The sequence below is a fragment of the Crocodylus siamensis genome, chromosome 1 (genome assembly GCF_052110815.1).
Source record: "Crocodylus siamensis isolate JL-2025a chromosome 1, ASM5211081v1, whole genome shotgun sequence".
In the NCBI taxonomy this organism is placed as follows: Eukaryota; Metazoa; Chordata; order Crocodylia; family Crocodylidae; genus Crocodylus; species Crocodylus siamensis.
In genome coordinates this window covers 366,954,022-366,974,055 of record NC_143395.1, presented here as the reverse complement: position 1 = coordinate 366,974,055, position 20,034 = coordinate 366,954,022, and the positions used below count along the sequence as shown (strand labels likewise).

The following is a 20,034-nucleotide window of genomic DNA, read 5'->3' as shown; positions in this document are numbered from 1 at the left end:
TTGAAAGTTGGTAAAAGCTAGAATTAAGGTTGTCGGTATTGTCTTAATTTACGTGTACTCCAGACACAGCATTATGATGCAGTCTTAAGATACATAACTGCTTAGTATTTTTCCCTAGCATCCACCCCTGCTTCATTCAATGAATGAGCAGTTATCAAATAACGTTTTTATCCTTTATAGTCAATGAATCTTAGTGGCCAATGTTTTATTTAATTCCGTAATGTCCAAACCCTCTATTGAATACAACATTATTAATGTCTTCATGTAATGTTATATAGTGTTTTCATCATAGTATTTGAATGCAGACAGGCAACAATTATAACAAATTTAAATTTATAATAGCTTATTGTGGTTGATGCTGAACTGATGCAACTCTTTTATCTGGCTTCTCCATTATTGGTAGAAGTAGAACTAAACTGTTATAATAATGTATCACAAACAGGGTGGATTTGATTTAAATGACTGCTCAGGAAGCCTCAATTTAATCATTGTTTTCTAATAAAAGTGGGTTCTTGTTTGATATTCTCTATTCATTTAACTTCTTGAAACTTTGCACTTTTAGAGAGAGGGAAGGGCTTGACTCTTTTTTTTGTACACAAACTTTCAGAGAGACAGTAGGGATGATGGGTAGGTAATCAGGTTTGTTATCTCTCATCTCCATATACTGCTGTTAACAAAGGTATTATCTCTAGAGACACAAATCCACAGTTTTGAGAACTGAAACTAAGCATCACAGAGATGCTTAATGGGATATTCTAGACTGAACGCTGAGTCCCATTGGGTAGAGGGGTTTTCTTTAATCTTTACTAATCTATAAAGGAGCCTCTGGGACCCCCATAATACTGGGCCCCTAATATAGCCCATGTCCTGCTATAACCCATTTATAAAACTTTTCTAAAAAGGTTACATGAATATATTGTCTCAAATAATATATAATTAGAATTTATAATCTCTATTCCATGATGATATCTTTGAGCTCTAACATATCTTAAATAATTTTTAAAAGCATCTTAACAAAAATACAATTTAAAAAACCAGATTTAAATAATAAAATCCAATTTTTAATTTTTTTATATAATTTATTTGTGTCCACCCTGATCTCACATGATGGGTGCATTTAATATCAAAGATGTGTTGTGAAGATGTATGGTAGTATCGCCACCACTTTACAGGTGGGACACTGAGACAAAAATCTCTCCTTTGCATACTTAATTGGAGATGCCTACTGCCTGTCTCTTTTTAAGTACAGTACTTCATATTTTTGTAGCACTTCATGTGATCAAATGCAGCTCTAACCATCCTATAGCTGCAAACACTAAGTATTTCTGCAAATCTTGTTTTAGGTGTCTCATATTGGCAACTTAGGAATACCTAGTTAGTGGCCAGCTGCTCAAAGTTTGATTTTAAGTGACTTGCTTAGCCTCAGAGAGAAACTTTTGTGCAGAGGCAGAAATAGAACTCAGTTATCTGGGGCACCATTCAGCTACCCTAACTATGAGACTGTGTCCTTTTCTTTCTGACAGTTCATGACACTTTCTAAAATCTGCAGCAGATGAAACAGGGCTCCTGCAGATAACATTTTAACTTGTATATAGCTCTGATTCATTTCCCAAAGCACTATTCGTCCTATATACTGGATAAGTCTTGAGTCCTGTGAAAAGCATAACGTAATTAAAAACTATACATAAAAATGCATAGTCACAAGGGTGGGGAGCAAATTTAATATTGCATGAGCCGCTTTAAATGTTGCATTTTCTTATTTGAATGCCTGAGTTTCCTATGATTCTATGAACAGTGCAAAGTAAGAATGGAAGCGGCCTCACAACGTTATATAGTCCAGCCCCATTTAATGTGTGTTGTTTGTTTGTTTGTTTGTTTTTTAAATAAAATCGTGTGTTTAATTTTTTTATGGAGTTGAAGAAGATTAGTTTGAGGAAATGTATACTGAAATGTTATTAGGCCAGACACACCATGTATTGGCTTTAATATATTAGACGGGATTGGGGAAAGTTTAATTTCCAATTTTCAATTCATTTACTCGCCCAGAGGTGAGTAAGCTAGTAGAATTTTGTGGTACTGAAAAACCTGATCAAGAAAAGGATAGGGAAACAAGTGTAGAAGGTGTTCTTGTCTGAATTTGAGCAAAATTATATATATTCAGTCAGACAAGCCACTTACTGTTCAAAAGTAATGTGGAAGAAGAATGCTTTGAATGAATCGCATGCTGTCATTCTTGTCTTTGTGGGCAGGAGGAAGTGTTTGTTGCTGAACTGCGTAACTGAGTCACTGTATAATGATGCAGTGTGCTGATGGCTGAAGTAATATTGCTGTTTGCTTTCCTCCATTGTTCATATAAGCTCTTATAAATTTAACTCTTTATCAGAGGCTGTGAATAACAAGTAAAGGAGAGCTTGAGGTGGGTCCCTATAAAATAAGCTGAATTCTATTTTGTTCATCATATATGTGTATTAAAAAGCTCTTGTTCCTCTTAATTTTTCCATAGTTCATGAACTACCTGAACAGATTTCTTACCTGTCAGTCAGTTCATAACCCAACCCTTCCCCCAAAATCAGCTTGGATTTTTTTTGTGTTTCTTTTTTTCTTCCTTTGGCCTATTATACTAGAGTCTACAACCAAGAGCTAAAAGGTGGTGGTGACCTAGCATTTTTCTCTCTCCATCTTACTTTAGCATCCCTGCAAGATTTAAAATGGCTCTAAACTTCCCATGGAAGCTCTAGGGAATTTGTCGTTTGGTTGTCTGTTCTGGGGAATTCTTCCTTTAACTTCCAAATTGGATTAGTAATGACACATCCTCTGAGATGGAGAAACAAACTCAAAGCTGTACAGTCATGGACATACAATACAAAAAGGAAGGTGGAGAAATTCTAATTACTTATCAGATTTCCAGTAAGCGTAGAATTTATCAGACATTTCCCACTTAAACTGTGGGAGCAAAACTAATTTTAATTCCCTTAGCTAGCATCTTGCCCATATTTCAAAACTACCGACAAATTAGATTTTAGATTTCTAGACTGATTTGGATTGGGTGGGGGAGGTGTGGAACTTAATTATAAATGGTTGTTTCTCATAGGTGGCACTCGGTACCTTCCGCAAATCTCTTTTCAGTTGCTGTGATGTTTGCTATTAGGCCAGAGGGATCAAAGGAATAATATAGCACTGGAAGAGAACTCTGCGTCATCAAGTCCAGTCTCCTGGTATTGCAGGCAATCATGTCATATACTGTTTTTACCTGAATCTAAGATTACCCTGAATTGAAGATGACCCCCCCCCGATTAATTAGATTCTATACATGGAAAATTTATAAATTTTATTATAATTTCCCATGTATAGAATTCAGTTATTGGAGAGTTGTCTTTAATTCATCCCCACTGCCTGCTGCAGGGGGGGCAGGCGGTGTGGGTGGGAAGTCAAGTAATGTGTACCTGCTTCCCTACTACCTCATCCCCTGCCGCAGCATCAGTCTTTCCCTCCCTCTGACTCTCCTCCCACTCCTGCCCCTTCTTTCCAGTCTCTATTTCCCCCCCTCCCCCTTGCTCCATCTGGCAAGCTCCATCCCCGCTGTAACCTGGGGCACTGTACACAGCCTAGTCTAGCCCCCATAGCAGCCACTCACACTGTGCACTGCTGTTATGGGGCTGGCCTGGGGCTGTGCTTAGTGCCACAGGCTGCAGCGTGGAGCCTGAAGAGATTGCAGTGCGGCAATGGTGGAAGGCAAAGGTGAGGGGCAGGGGGCAGGCTGCAGCTACAGCCCCGAGCCTGGGTAGGGGCTGGAGCCTGAGCCCTGCCCCTCCACCCTCATACTCAATTCTAAGAAAAGGGGTTTCCCCTATGTTAAATTGGGGGGAAAAAAACTGGTCTTAGAATTGAATAAATATGATAAATCCTAGGAGCGTACCGATTTTTAAAGATTTTCTTGGCTGATACCGATAGCCAGTGATTTAACCAACCACACTGGCCGATGCCAATCCGATAACCAATATTTAGTAAAAGTGCAAGGCATTTTAAAGTACTGACATAAACCTTTCTTTTTGTTTTGCATTTATAACACATGCACATGTGTCTCCTGACTGGTCCAGACCTCAGTGAAGAAGGCGGTGATCACCTTTATTCCCATGCATGTTGCCCCCTTGCCCATGGCTCCTACCCACAGCTCTGTTCCCTGTGCAGCTTGTGCTGCCATCCTGGGTGGGCAGGGTGAACCCTTGCACGGACAGTGATGCCGGGCATATTTGAAGCTCTGGAGCACACTGTTGCCCATGCAGCTGAGCTCCTGCAGCCACCACCAAGAAACCACTTTTGCAAAGGCACACAGTGCCCAGTGAAGCAGCATGTCCCTCATGCGGCGCCTTACCCCTCCTGTGGGCAGCCCAATATCTCTGTAACAGCCCCAGTGCTCAGGCCCCTGCTGCATGTGTGACATTGCCATGGCAGCAGCAGCAGAAGCTGGTAACGGTCCCTTTGAGCGTGGCACTCTGTGACTGCTTCTTGGTGCCCTCTCCCTTAGCTTGCCAGAACCTGTAGTCTGCCGTGGGCTTGGGCCAGTGGCGGGGTGTGGGGACCAGGCTATGCTCACCAGGGTGTTCTGGGCGAACAGCTATAATTATCAGCTACAGAGACCGAAAAAAGATGATGGCTGATAACATCATTTCTCCTTTTATTGGTGCCAATCTGATAGCCAACCGCTATATCAGTGCACCCCTAGTAAATCTAACAAATTAAAAAGGAAGTTTTGGGTTTATGGTTAATAGATCACAGGATTGGGCATTAAGAAATCTTGAGTATTATTCTTAGTTCTACCATTAGTATCTTATGTGATCTGGAAAGAGTTGTTTAACCTTTTTGTGTCTCAGTTTCTTCCTTTGCAAGTGAGGTAATAGGACTTGCAACACACCTCTAAGTCACAAGAGTCTTAATTAAATGTTTGAAAAGTTCTTGGCATTCTCAAGGCAAGCATGATACCTAGGTGTAAAGGGGCATTATTGTCTTAGCCATCCCTCTGAACACTTTGAGGACCTGTTCACTGCAAACTTCATACGATTCAAGATTTAATGCATTGCTGGAGTCTGCATTATATGTTAGTCTCTTAGCTGTATGTGTATATACATACTCATGGGGCTGTCAAGGGATTGATAAGGTAATCTGGTAAAATACAAGAGCAAGAATTTCATGTAAGGAGCAAAAGACACTTTCCCCTTCATCCTAGCTTGCCGCCCCTTGTCCGCCGCCCCCCCCGCAACCACAAAAAAAACACCTTTGAGATTTGAACAGACCCATTTAAACCTTTGGGAAAGGTTGCTTTAAAAACTGCTTTTCATATTTTTGTCATGTTCTAAAATAAAGCAAAAGCAAACACATTCTTTCACAAATGTCTACCTGTATACAGACAGAACTGACACTCTCTAAGATCTATTTGTGAACTTTGAGCTCATGAAAGATGTTTGACTCTTCATCCCTGGAGACTGAAATGTTCTGTTTATATAAGGGTTATAACCACAGGCAGTGAAAGTGCATGATTCCCCACACAACCCTGCCAGTGTGCCTCATTCCTAAACTGGAGGAACCACCACTAAGGCTTGGGGTGGGGAGCAGTCTTTCTTTAAATAATCTGTTCCTTCCTTGATTCCCTGAGATTTGCCAGCAAAGATGTAAATTAGTGCTACTTATGGTAATGGTGATGACCATTATGAAGCTGCTGTTCCCTGTAAGAAACTTCCAAGAGATCACTTTACCCTTTTTATGCAGGCCATTTAATAACCATAAAATAACTACAAAAAACTTTTAGAGAAACATAAGAAATAGGACTGAAAGGGACTTCCTGGCTCATTGAGTCCAGTCCTTTGCTGCTACAGATGAACTGTTACATACTCCCTGCATAAACCTATCCAGCACCATTTTAAAACTAGGTAAGTTCCTCCCCTTCCTTATTCGGAAGCTGTTCTAGAAACTCATTTCCCTGTTGATTAGAAACCTTCAGATTTTCGGATTACTATTTTTTTTTCTTCTTTTTTACTTTTTTTGTAATCAGTTTATACCCATTTATTCTTGTACCAACATTATCCCTTTACTTACCTGGCTGTCTTTTTTCCTTAAAGCAGATCCATCCAACTTCAAGGGTCAAGGGGTGCCAGACCCCATGGACTGCACTGGCGAGGGCTGTAGGACCTGGGCCCTTAAGCCTTGTCCTGTGCAGATGCCTCTGCCACTGTATTGCGTGACCATGCAGCCCCCCCACAGCTGCTGTCTGCACTGATGCAGGGGGCAGTAGGGTTGCTCCCCACCACTGCTGTACCATGTGCCCATGAAGCCCTGGAGTCAACCCCCACACTTTATACCAGCCACACTACCCTGTCTCTTGAGGCTTAGGCAGGAAAGGACAGCTGGAGGAGAAAAGAGCCCTTGCTGTTGCAGCCTGATAGTGGAAACAATGGCCAAGGAGGCCTGGGCTGTAAATTTAACCCTTTGCAGGCCACCAGACAGCCACCCCTGCCTTAGTTTATCCCCTTCCCCCTACTGATGTATTTATAATTGTTTTCAGCCTGTGCTCCTTTTTTTGGGCGCACATCATGAATGACAGTTAATCACAAGACTGACCTTGGAGGAAATCCACTGGTAACTTCTTCCTGTCCCCTGGATAGCTCTCCTTTAAACTTTACCTTATTCATCTGCAAATTCTTGTACTTGTCTCCATTTTACACTTGGTAAACCTATGTTGATTTTATCCCCCTTTCTGTTTACCTGCAGTAGCAAGTAATGGGTGCTGTAGAGGAAGAGTATAAAAACATGGTATGTGTAAAGTGTTCCGTTCCCTGTCTTACTCTCCTAGTAATCAGCAGTCATAGGTTTAGGGGTATGCTGAGCCTGAGGTTATAGCTTTGATAGACAAATTCACGTAGGATAGGTCTAATCTGATGATTCTCAGTCATGGTACTATGGCATCTTGGTGTGCTTTGATCTCCTTCCAAGGGTTTCACCAAGTGCCATGGAGTGTTAGCACTGTTGCCATGCAGTGTTAGCACTGTTAGGTGTGCAAACATGATTCGTAAGATAAACACGGAGATTTCAGATAAGAATCCATAATGTTAAAACCATTCTGACTTGTCCTTCTGAGTTTTTTACAACTGAATTGCTCTATGATTTTTCTGTAGCCAAAAACAGAATGAAAAATAAGAGCTTGCATTTTCCAAGGGATGTCTTGTTAGATACAAGGAAACTCTTGTTACATATACTCAAGATTGAGAACCATTGGTCTAATCTCTTTTTAAACCTGGTTATATTATTGGTCTCCACAACATTCTGACAAGTTCCATATCTTAAAAACATAAGAAATACCATACTGAGTCAGGCCACAGGTCCATCTAGCTCAGTATCCAATATCTCACAGTGGCAGAGAGTAGATCCTAAAGGTGGACGGGGTCTAGCCAGACTGCTGTGTCTCTTACCTATTTTCCCTTGCAGCCTCCACCTTTAGGGGCCTAGAAAGTCATCATTTGGAACCTGTGGCACCTACAGTTTTGTTTGATACACAGTAGTGGACCTATATGAATTTATGTAATCCTCTTTGTGAACCTATTGAATTGTAAGCCTCTGCAAGATCTTGTGGCAATGAGTTCTGCATGTTAATTACATGCCATGTAAGAAGGAACTTTCTTTTGTATATCTTAAATCTCCCTAATAACAGCATTGCGTGTTGCCTAATTTTAGGGTTGTAAAAAAATGGTAAATCCCTATTTAATTTTTCCATGCTCTTCATTATTTTATAGACCCCTTTCATATGTTGTTTATATGCTGTTTGAAGCAAAACAGAAACAACACTTCCTTTTGTTAGTTTGAAACCGTTCACTTGCCAATTTAGTTGGATCTTCCCTAGTTCTTGTTTTTTGAGACTTGATAAATGATTCTTTCCATTTCGCTGATTCCAAACCATGCATGATTTAAAACAGGGGTGGCCAACCCATGGCATGGGCAACTTCTGTATTTGGCACATGGCAGATCAGGTAGGGAATAGATAGCAAAGCAGCAGATAGGGCAGGAAGTATCAGGCAGGAAGCACAGAGCTGAAAGCAGAGCAGCAAATTTGGGGACGGGAAGAGTACTGGAGTGATATTCAGGAAAGGTGCATAACTAATTTGTGGCATGCCTGCCAAAAAGATTGGTCCCCAGTGATTTAATAGACCTCAATTCTACCCACTTCAGTTTCCTCTCTTGCAAGCTTAAGAAGACCTAACCTTTTCAGTCTTTCCTCTCTCTTTCAGATGGGATGACCAGAACAGCACATAATATTCATGGTCTCATGGATTTATCTAATGGCATGCTGATGCTTTCTGTTTTATCTTTACTGTGGGAATTCCTCACAATATCCTCTACAATAAAGACTGATCCAAAGAATTCATTTAGTTTCTCTTCTCTGAGTGCATCTTTTTACAGCCTAGTCCTCCAATTCTGTCAGACTTCTTGCTTCTGATGTATTTAGAAGAGAAAAGTAGTATTCTCAGTGGGACGTTAAGAATTATACTGCTTTGGGGATGCTCTGCCACTTTCACACCTAACTGTTGATCAGATTTTTGTCTAGAGCAGCGGTGCGCAGAACTAGCCTGTAGCACAAAGGATCAGTGGCTAATGGCTCAGTCCGGCATATCCCTTTCCCTCCCTGCAGTGTTCCTGATCCCCTTTGCAGGCTTCCATACTCTCTCCTTCTCCCACCCCCTATAGCAGGCACTGTTTACTTACTACCTCTCCTTTCCTCTGTGGCAGGTGCTGTTTACCAAAGGAAAGCCCTTTCTCTCGCTCTCTCCCACCTCTGACCTTAGTAGCCCCCTCTTTCACTCCTATTCTCCCTTCCCCCACTTCCATACAGGAAGGGAGTGGTGGTCCATGGTACAGCCCAGTCGCAAGCACCTGGGATTCTCCTAAAATGGGGAAAAGCTTTGGCCTATCAAGTGAAACACAATCCTGTTGGAACTCCGGTGAAAATAATGACTATTTAGTACAGATTATCTGTTCTACAGACATACATAGATTAATTCCTTTTGGAAAAAGGTAATAAGCCTTGTGATCCTTGAGGCTATCTTTGAACGTATCAAAGGATGTATGCATATAATCTTTCACTTCTTCCCCTTTCTCACTGTTCCTACAATAAAAAGGAAAAAGCATATGAAGAGAATCTCCTAATAGCCAAACATTTATTTAAGAATCAAAGCTACCAAATTTACCCTTCCCACAGCTGAGTGTGAATTGTCTTAATTTTGCTAGCTTTCTAAAACACACTTTCAAAAGGTAGTTTAAAGGCTAGCAACACAAATTTCCTTATTTCCTCCCTCTTGCAGGTACCATCACTCCTCATGTCTTGCCTTTAGTGATGGAAAAAGGTCTAATTTTGTAAAAACTTTATTATTTCCAATGTTTATATTTTTAAACTATGCCACATGATATAAGGCTTTTAACCCATGGTATAGGTGTTAGTTCTGGAGTCCCTGTTACTTATTAGCAGCATTTAGACAAACACATCACATACTATCCTTAAATTCTTAAACCTGTGGGATGAGGTAAGGTAGTTAGTGAGAGGTCCCCTTCTTTTTCAGTATGTGAATGTTGCTGAGTGTGTCCATTTGGGGCATACTGATGACTAACTAACCACAGAAATAAGAATTTAGCTTGAATTGATCCCTAAGAAGCTTGAAAATTGGAAACTCAGACTTTAAACTTTTAGAATGAGTGTGCAAATATTCCTCTAGAAGTAGCCTTGCAATATGAATTATTTGCAATAGGAGATATTTTTAATATAATTAAGAAACCTGCCATTGAAACAATATTTTTCAAATAGCAACTCTTACATTTGTGTCTTAAATAACTTACAGAAGAAAGGTATCTGTAAAAGTGCTCCAAGAAATTCCATTAAAAAAAAATTAGGACTTGTCTTATTCTATAAACTTCATGTATTTCTGGCATTATATAAATAGTAATAATATAAATGAGTCTTTCTTAAGAACCCCTAAGTGGAAAATGGTGGCTGTGGCACAGAGTGCTACAATAATACTAATAATATTATAGGGGGAGAAATGTGTTTGGTACCATTTAGATTTTTATGAGGTAAGGCTGAATGTTATACACATAGACAATTATCTATATATTGTAACTTCTTTATACTGTCCTTTGTAGCAGATCATAAATTTCTTATCTGAGAAGTATCTTGAATAACAAAAACTATATGGACATTAGAATAACTTTTCTTTGGTTAATTTACTTCTTACCAATGTTTGCATCTTCATTCTTTCCATGTTTTTCAACATAGGATCCTGTCCAGCCTAGTGCTTTGGTAAAGAGATCCAGGCTGATCCCATGCCTGCTCAAATCAGTGGACTCTTTTTGTTGAACAATAGGCTTTTGTATCAAACCCTTAGGACATGTTTACCCTATCCAAAGACTCTGCTAAGGAGTGCTGGAGTGCCTACTTTGTGTGTTTTTCTGTTTTTGCTATAAGAGAGGTAGAGTTGTGATATCTTAGTTTTTGAGGTGAATTTGATGTCTTTTCAAGGAGGTACTTCAGTCTATATTGCAGGGAATTCTATAGTTTGTATTGGAAAATAAGGGCGTTTAGGCTGGGTAGCTGGGTGGCCTGTCAGGATTAGGTTTCCTCCTCTGCTTGTCTTTCCTTCTCTTAAGATTGCGCTTACAATAGTTGTTATACAGTTATATTGGATTTAATCCATGTTTCAGAGTTTATGATAGTTATAGTTACATTTAGAGGCCAGGAAGATATTTACTGCCTTGAATGCATAACTTTGTTTCTGTTTCTTCCCCCTTGCTTCCTGTGAAGAGTTGGAGATTGGCAGCAAGTAGAGGTAGGAGACTAGACAAATTGCACTGCTGCTTGCAGTGATATTGAGGAAATTCTCAGGCACCAGGCTAGTGGATGAGGGTCACATGCTCTCCGTTAAACTGCTTGCTAAAAGATGTTTTCTCCCAGGTCATATTGGTGTGTCGTTGCCTTTCTCTGTAGCATGGGGTCTAGTCCATTTCCTAGCATTATCTGGGTATAATTTACCTAAAAGATTCCCAGGGCATTCACTGCACCTGTGGCTTTTCCCATTTTCTTTCTCCAACATGTTATAGTTTTTGGGGGTCCTTTTTTACTAAAGTTCCTAAACGTGTCAGAGGATTTTTTTTAGTCTTGGGGGTGGAGGGGAGAGCAGATGTTCTTGTGGACCCTTTTGGATTTAATGTTTGTTTTGACTCAACTTAAGCATTTGGAACCCAGAGTCCCCACTCTCTCTCGTTACCATACTGTAGATCAACTCTTTTACATAGATTACACTGCATTTTGGTAATAATTGCAACCAAAACTTTAAGTTGACTTATTTCTTCTTTTGGTTTTAAGGTGATCCTCAGTTATACTGGAAGAAGAAATTGAAGTGAAGGAAAAGAAACATGCCTTTGTTTAGTAAATCACACAAAAATCCTGCTGAGATAGTGAAAACTTTGAAAGAGAACATGGCCATCTTGGAAAAGCAAGAAAAAAAGACGGACAAGGTACGAGGTAATCTTTTAGAACAGTGGTCTCCAAACTTTTTTGATTACGCACCCCTATCAGCAAAAAAATTTTGAGCACGCACCCCCAATATATGTATATTTATATAACTATAAATAGAAGTTCTAGTATTTTCTTCCACTTTGGAGACCACTGCTTTAGAAGAACAATGAAAAGGCATTTAAATGTACTGGAGAATAATAGTATAAAGAGTGAAACTACAGTGTATATCACAGACCTGACTCTATAAATATCACTGAAGTTACTAACTTCACATGAGTGAAGCTGAATCAAATTTTGAGACCAAAAATCTAAAATGTTTCTAGATCAAAGAGGTTAATATCAAAATATAATTTGTTTTAATTGCACGAGCAGATATCAAAATATCAGGGAACCAAATTTTAAATATACTTTTTAAAAGTTACTTCTTTCCAGGTTGACAAACAAGACAGCAAAACTGAATGTGTTCATACAACAAAATAATATATAATTCATATAACAATTCATATAATTGTGCCACATGTGCATGTGTGCTTTACTAATGTATAATAACAAAACTGTCTGGGTGAATTTATTGGCACCACAGACTTTATAATTCTTTAAAAGTATTGTCATGGCCTAGTTCAATAATAAGAGTGCAGATGAGACTAAAAATAGAACTAGTTCAAATTAAACTAAACAAAAGTTAAACCACAGATAATAGCTAGGAAATATTAAACCATCTATGTTTATAAAAAATTAACTGGCAAGTTTTCAGACTTTCCCCAATATATGTATTCCTTGGTGTCAGAAGTAACAAAAAATTAAAAGATAAGCATCAGTCCTTTCTCAGTGAATTTCCCCTAGTACTTTTAAGCTCTCAGAAAGTACCTCAGAACATAACAGTAACATCATGGCTTTCAGTGAGATAGCTGATATTTGCTGTCTCATTTTGGGCTGCCTTCAGTTAATTGGGAAGGAAAGAGTTTTGTGTGTGTGTGTGTGTGTATGTATGTATGTGTGTATAAAATATATATATAAAATATAAAATCACTTTAAAAAAATTTGTTTCTCTGTTGAGTGTCCTCACTAGCCTAACTAATTGGGACATGCAGTACAGAAATCCAAATTTAAATTTTTTTGCTTTTGAGTTCTTTCAGTTCTGCAGTGGTTGTTGAACTGTTGTTCTTGGGGTCTCCCACATGGACCCCAGTGGTAAGCAAATTAGAGGGAACCTGGCTTTTTATGAGAACCAGTAATTGATGATTTTTTAACTAAGTAAAGTTTGAACTTTTCAGCATATCTTTTCCTAGCAAGATAAAAGGATTACAGATATAAAAGATTTCAGTTGATCTGTTGGGAGAAAAATAACTTGCAAATTTGAAAATGGAATTTATTTTATGGTTGATTGTAACTGAACAGTAACAGGTTACTTTGAAAATCAAAAATCCTAAGCCTGAAAACATGACTCAGGAAGAGGGCCACGTAAGCCACTAGTTATTTAATTAACATGTCATTTAATTCCTAGTCTTGCTCCTTCGGTATTGACTCGCACAGAAATGGTCCTGTTTAGAAAAGTGCTTAACAAAGCATTTAAAGATGTGCTTGAATTGAAGCCTTATACAGTACTAAGATCAGAGACTCCAGAGCAGGCAGTAATAGGAAATTACATTTAGTCAGTGGTATCCCTCAGTTGAAAGAGTTGCACTCCATTGCTCTGAAGCAAGTCCCATCCATTAAGGAAAAAGGCCAGACAAAGGATCCTTGAGGTTGGGGAAGCAAGTCGCAATGTGGAGATCCTTAGGGCTCCAGTGAATGTTTATAAGAACCTAAGAGGATAAAGTGCCTCTCTCCTAGAGAGAGAAAAACAAACCCTCCAAAACGGTAACATAAAAACCTGTCCATGTTCTTGCGTATTTCAAACCTTGGAGTGCTTAGCGCATCTGCACTTATTCCATATTTTGCCACTGTGTGTATATATTTGAATGTTTGCTAGGAGGGGGTTCAGGTCACTGTGAAGTTTCCAGATGTTTTGCTGAACTGAGAAGGCTTGAAAATCAGTTATTACCTTACTGAAAAATTCATTTAAACGCCACATCTTTCTTTTTCTATTAATGCAGCTAAAGTACTTTCTTCATTTTGTTTTTAATTAAGGCTACACAGCAAGGGGTAATTTTGTTTCATGGAAGATTTCAATATCTGATTTAACTTCATTTTTGGAATGAAGACCAAATATTTAGCATTCTCTACAAAAGGGAGTAGGGTCCTAACTACAGAGCAACAGGTCTTGGAGCCACAGGTCTTGGAAGCCCTGGAGTCACCAGACAGACCTACCTAATAAGCTTTTCTAGAGTTGTGGACCTTAGGAGCTCAGGCTCAGAGTTGCAAATTCAGGAGACTGGAATCCAGGGCTTCCAGAGTGTCCAGGTTCTCACCCCCCATTATCTCAACAAGTGAGCTGCAGAAGGGTTCTTAGCTCATTAGACAGGCTGCTACTGAGGAAATGGCTGGGTAAGCTGTCAGGAAACTGTGTGGCAGATGGGAACTTTATTGGAGCCCTTTCTGTGTTCTGTTACAATTGCAACAAAATTGAACTGTCCCCATGAATCATTTTTATTTCAATGAATCACCATTCCCTGATTGGGGAAAAATGTTATGTTAGAGAATTCCTGACCACTTTCAAAACACATTTTTTCAAATGGATAAAAACTATTTCCTTCCATGGCTAAACATAGTATTGCTCCTAAACACAATCTGTTCCAAATAGAATTAGCTTAAAAGTCCTAAGAACCTATCCCATAGTAACTTAGTTATACCTGTCAGATGACTAATGTGATGTATAGCTGGAAATGCAGGTCTATGATAGTTGAAAGCTGCTGATATGTGCCTAATAACTAGTTAAGCTGTTGCATTTTTCTGCTAGAAATCCACAAGAGAACTTGTTTTTCATTTTCATTCTTATCTTGATGAAACACAGCTATAAAGCAATAGTACCAAGCAGAGCTGAGATGGTACAGGGAGAAATGAGGGATTATTTTAAATATAAGAAATTTCATTAAAACACTTGCAGCAGAGAACATCTGTACAACATAAGCACAACTTTCAACTAGCCCCAAAATTATTATTCGTACAAAGCTGCATTCCAAGTGAGATCTTGGTGATGAGTTGTAAATCACTTTGCATTTTCACAAAAAGTTATCCTGCTTTATTTAATAGAAAACAGAAATGCTGATCGTAAAAGGAATTGCAAAATTTTGCAAGACCTATTTCTCTGTGAAATATATACACATGAGATACAGATATCTTGTGTGTATATGAAACTAAGAGGGTGTGTGTATGTATGTATATACTCTTAATTGCATGTATCATTATTCATCTTGTATTTAAATTTTTTCACTGTACTAAGGTTCATTGACTTCAGTGGCATTCCAACCACTTAGACCAAGACCAAATTTGACCCGATTAATCCATGTACTTTAGTTAGTTCCTGCTTCTGATGTCACTGTGGAGTGCTCTTTCCTCTGCTTATGTTTCACATTTGTTTCAAAGAAGGTGTTGCACTGATGGGAAGGTTAACATAACAATGAGAGGATTAAGGAGGGTAAACCTTCAGATCTGGAGAAGTTAAATTAATCTTCCCTTATTTATCTATCAAATAGTGTTTGAAAGGAACAGAGCCTCCTTAAAGGGTGCAATTATCTTGATGGGTTTCTGTTCACAAACTTTCATACAATGAGGAGCAATTCTGTTCTCTGTTATATAAATACATGTTACATAAAATTAATCCTGCTATGGGGGACTGCATTCACCCCTCATTTAATTCCAGAACATATACTATCGATTAACCAGAAGAACAGGAAGACAATTAAGCAAATTGGTAATTAAACTTGATGTAATTATACATTCAGTGAAAGACAGAAGATTGGGCACGGTGGCAACTTAGAGACTAACTGGTTCAGAGAAGAGTTAGCTTTCACAGGCAAACAGCTTACTGTGTCATCTGATACTGAAGTAGGCTGTTGCCATTGAAAGCTCATGCTTCTTTGAACCAATTAGCCCCTGAAGTGCCACTCTGCACTGTCTTCTGCCAGACTTCAGACTAACACAACTTACCAACTCTGTGATCAGGTCAAATTGGACTTGCTTATTTTTAAAATGGCCTATGAATAGCTATAGCAGAAAGAGCTTAGAGGTATGCAGATTTGGCATGTTGGAGTTTTATATGTTTTCACACTGCTTTTTGTTTTTCTTTGAATTTTTTTTCAAATTGGATGGATTTTGCTTTAATTTTTGCAGTCCAAATTGCCAAGTTTTGCGACATTTAAAACCTTGTCAAGCTGAAAAACCTTTGCTTGGGTCACACTGATGCAAAAACAGATATCCCTATGCATCCCACCTTCACCTGCTGCAATCACTAGTGCCAAGACAAAGTTTTGAAAGATGGGGAGTTTAGTGGATGGGAAGTGCACTTGTTAAACAAAACAAGCAGGAACTTATAACGTGACAGATGTTAGTCACGTTGCTGAATGCACTTGAATACTGTGGTAATAAATGTGGCATAAAACCAATGCAGAATAGAGGAAATTATGTCCCAACCCAGCCTGGAACAAAGGGGATGGCATCCTGTCTCCCTAATGATCTCACAAGTAACCACAGAGCTCTATTAGCACAAGGAATTAATTCTACACACCAGTCAGCACCAAAGGATGAGCACTGTGTAAACACCATACTAGCATTCTTGTCCATCCTTGGAAGGGTGGAGATCTAATGACTCAGATGCCGCTCCCCTATTACAGCTATAAGTTTGGTAGCATTTTTCTGACTCAGCCCTGTAAGCAAATCCATCACGTTCCATATGGTTTTATTCAGAATTATAAACTGATCCATGGTCAATTGAAACTTGGCTCAAGTTCCTTTCATGCTTGGCCTGGATGCTCTGAAAGGCTTGAAGAATTTGGCAAAGCTGACCTCTTTTTCTGGTTTGTAATGACTTGTGCAACCAGATGAGTTTAAAAACTGATTCAGAGGTGTATTATGAATGTTTTACTGGGAAGTGTCATAATTAAATGTAAGGTTACAGAGGGGTCACCCTTATTTTGTTTTCTCCTAGAGATTTTTTTTCAGTGGTCAGAAACAACCAATACAACCAAGTAAAATGCTAGAGACTGTAGGGGGGCTGTTAGGAAAGCTAAGGCGGAGACGGAACTGGGACTAGTGACCTGGATCAAAGATAACAAGAAGTCCTTTCTTAAATACATAGGGAGTAAAAATAAGGCACTGGGTAACATGGGGCTCCTGCAGGACACACTTGGAGATCTGGTGGTCCCTCCAGATGATCATAAAGCTGACCTCTTTGACAAATTCTTTGCCTCCATTTTTCTGAGCAAGGACCGGGACATCCCCACCAGGATTCCGGATGGACCCAAGAGAGGCACAGCCAGGCCCGGGGTCTGTGAGGACCTAGTCAGGGAACTTCTGGTGGGATTGGATGTGTTCAGATCAGCAGGTCCAGATGATCTCCACCCCAGGGTGATGAGGGAATTGGATGAGGTCATTGCAGGACCCCTGGCACAGCTTTACGAGCACTCGTGGTGCTCTGGTGAGGTGCCAGAGGACTGGAAAAGGGACAATGTGGTCCCCATTTTCAAAAAAGGGAGGAAGAAGGACCCAGGAAACTATCAACCTGTTAGTCTTACCTCAGTCCTGGGGAAGCACTTTGGGAAAACTATCCAGGAGCACATCTGCGAGGGACCCCATTCTCATTAAAAAAATTAGGCAACTGTGGTGTTGATGCCTACACAGCCAGATGGGTCGCAAATTGGCTGGAGGGCTGCACCCAGAGAGTGGTGGTGAATGAGTCATTTTCGACCTGGAGAGATGTAAGTAGTGGGGTTCCCCAGGGCTCAGTCCTCGGGCCCTCGCTGTTCAACATCTTCATCAGCAACTTGGGTGAGGGAGTGAAAAGCACCTTGTCCAGATTCGCAGATGACACTAAAATGTAGGGAGAAGTGGGCATGCTGGAGGAGAGGGACAGGCTGCAACTAGATCTAGACAGATTATGAAGGTGGGTGGATGAGAATAGGATGGGTTTCAATACTGACAAGTGCAAGGTACTGCACCTAGGGAGAAAGAACCAGCAGCATACCTACAGGCTGGGGAACTCCCTTCTCATCAGCAAAGAGGCAGAAAAGGATCTCGGAGTCGCTACTGATTCCAAAATGAACTGATGTAGTGCCCGAATACAGGAAGAAGGTCAATGTGGTGCCTTCAAGAAAGGGAGGAAAGTGGATCTGGCTAACTATAGGCCCATCAGCCTGACTTCTATCTCAGGGAAGGTCTTAGAAAAGTTTATTAAAGAGGCCATCCTTAATGGACTGGCAGATGCGGTTCCCATTTTCAAGAAGGGGAGGAAGGAGGACCCGGGCAACTATAGGCCAATTAGTCTCACCTCCATCCTTGGCAAAGTCTTTGAAAAAATTATCAAGGCTCACATTTGTGAGAGCCCGGCAGGACAAATTATGCTGAAGGGAAACCAGCATGGGTTCGTGGCAGGCAGATCATGCCTGACCAGTCTAGTCTCTTTTTATGACCAGGTTACAAAACGCCTCGACGCAGGAGGGGGGGTGGATGTCGTATACTTGGACTTCAAGAAGGCCTTTGACACGGTATCCCACCCCATACTGGTGAACAAGTTAAGGGGCTGTGACTTGGATGACTGCACAGTCTGGTGGGTGGAGAATTGGCTGGAGGGTCGCACCCAGAGAGTCGTGGTGGAGGGGTCGGTTTCGACCTGGAAGGGTGTGGGCAGTGGGGTCCCGCAGGGCTCGGTCCTTGGACCGATACTCTTTAATGTCTTCATCAGCGACTTGGATGAGGGAGTGAAATGTACTCTGTCCAAGTTTGCAGATGACACTAAGCTATGGGGCGAAGTGGACACGCCGGAGGGCAGGGAGCAGCTGCAAGCAGACCTGGACAGGTTAGACAAGTGGGCAGAAAACAACAGAATGCAGTTCAACAAGGAGAAATGCAAAGTGCTGCATCTAGGGAGGAAAAATGTCCAGCACACCTACAGCCTAGGAAATGACCTGCTGGGTGGCACGGAAGTGGAAAGGGATCTTGGAGTCCTAGTGGACTCCAAGATGAACATGAGTCGGCAGTGTGACGAAACCATCAGAAAAGCCAATGGCACTTTATCGTGCATCAGCAGATGCATGACAAATAGGTCCAAGGAGGTGATACTTCCCCTCTATCGGGCGCTGGTCAGACCGCAGCTGGAGTACTGCGTGCAATTCTGGGCGCCGCACTTCAAGAAGGATGCGGATAACCTGGAGAGGGTCCAGAGAAGGGCCACTCGTATGGTTAAGGGCCTACAGGCCAAGCCCTACGAGGAGAGACTAGAGAAACTGGACCTTTTCAGCCTCCGCAAGAGAAGGTTGAGAGGCGACCTGGTGGCTGCCTATAAGTTCATCAGGGGGGCACAGAAGGGAATTGGTGAGTATTTATTCACCAAGGCCCCCCCGGGGGTTACAAGAAATAATGGCCACAAGCTAGAAGAGAGCAGATTTAGATTGGATATTAGGAGGAACTTCTTCACAGTTCGAGTGGCCAAGGTCTGGAACGGGGTCCCAAGGGAGGTGGTGCTCTCCCCTACCCTGGGGGTCTTCAAGCGAAGGCTAGATGTGTATCTAGCTGGGGTATTGTAGGCCCAGCACTCTTTCCTGCTTATGCAGGGGGTCGGACTCGATGATCTATTGAGGTCCCTTCCGACCCTAGTATCTATGAATCTATGAATCTATGCCAACATCCTGAGGGATAGCCAGCATGGGTTTGTTGCGGGTAGGTCTTGCTTGAACAATCTTATTACCTTCTACGACCTATCACCTGGACAAGGGAGAAAAGATTGATGTCATATATCTTGACTTCAAAAAAGCCTTCGATCTGGTATCCCATGATCACCTCTTGGCGCAACTGGCCAATTGTGGCCTTGGGTCCACCACGATTCGCTGGCTGGGAAATTGGATCCATGGTTGGACGCAGAGGGTGGTAATTGACGGAAGTCAATCATCATGGTGCCCTGTGACCAGTGGGGTCCCCCAAGGCTATGTCTTTGGCCCATATTTTTCAACATCTTCATTAATGATGTGGACATTGGAGTCAGAAGCAGAATGGCCAAGTTCACCGATGACACCAAACTCTGGGGCAAAGCATCCACACCAGAGGACAGGAGAGTGATCCAGGCTGACAAAATGTAAGATTCTCCACCTTGGGAGGAAAAGCCTGCAGCATCCTTATAGGCTCAGCAGTGCTACGCTGGCTAGCACTACGGAAGAAAGAGACTTGGGTCATCATTGACCACAAGATGAACATGAGCCTGCAATGCGATGCTGCGGCTAGTAGAGCAACCAAAACACTGGCTTGCATCCATAGATGCTTCTCAAACAAATCCTGGGACGTCATTCTCCCCTTGTACTCTGCCTTGGTGAGGCCGCAGCTGGAGTACTGCATCCAGT

General features: G+C 41.0%; 1 protein-coding gene across 6 annotated transcripts in view; it reads left to right on the top strand.

The window, feature by feature from the left end:
• Positions 1 to 20,034, top strand: part of CAB39L (calcium binding protein 39 like) — a 116,620-nt gene that overhangs the window by 24,805 nt on the left and 71,781 nt on the right. For 3 of the 6 annotated variants that reach the window (XM_090026293.1, XM_090026279.1, XM_090026286.1), the window contains one exon: positions 11,396 to 11,547. The exons of 1 other annotated variant lie outside the window; for it this stretch is intronic. In XM_090026293.1, coding sequence (XP_089882419.1) covers positions 11,446 to 11,547 — 102 coding nt within the window. In that variant the 5' untranslated portion in view covers positions 11,396 to 11,445. Of the gene's footprint in view, positions 1 to 10,839; positions 10,860 to 11,395; positions 11,555 to 20,034 lie in introns of those variants that run through there. 2 more of the 6 variants (XM_090026301.1, XM_090026318.1) reach the window with 2 other exon arrangements.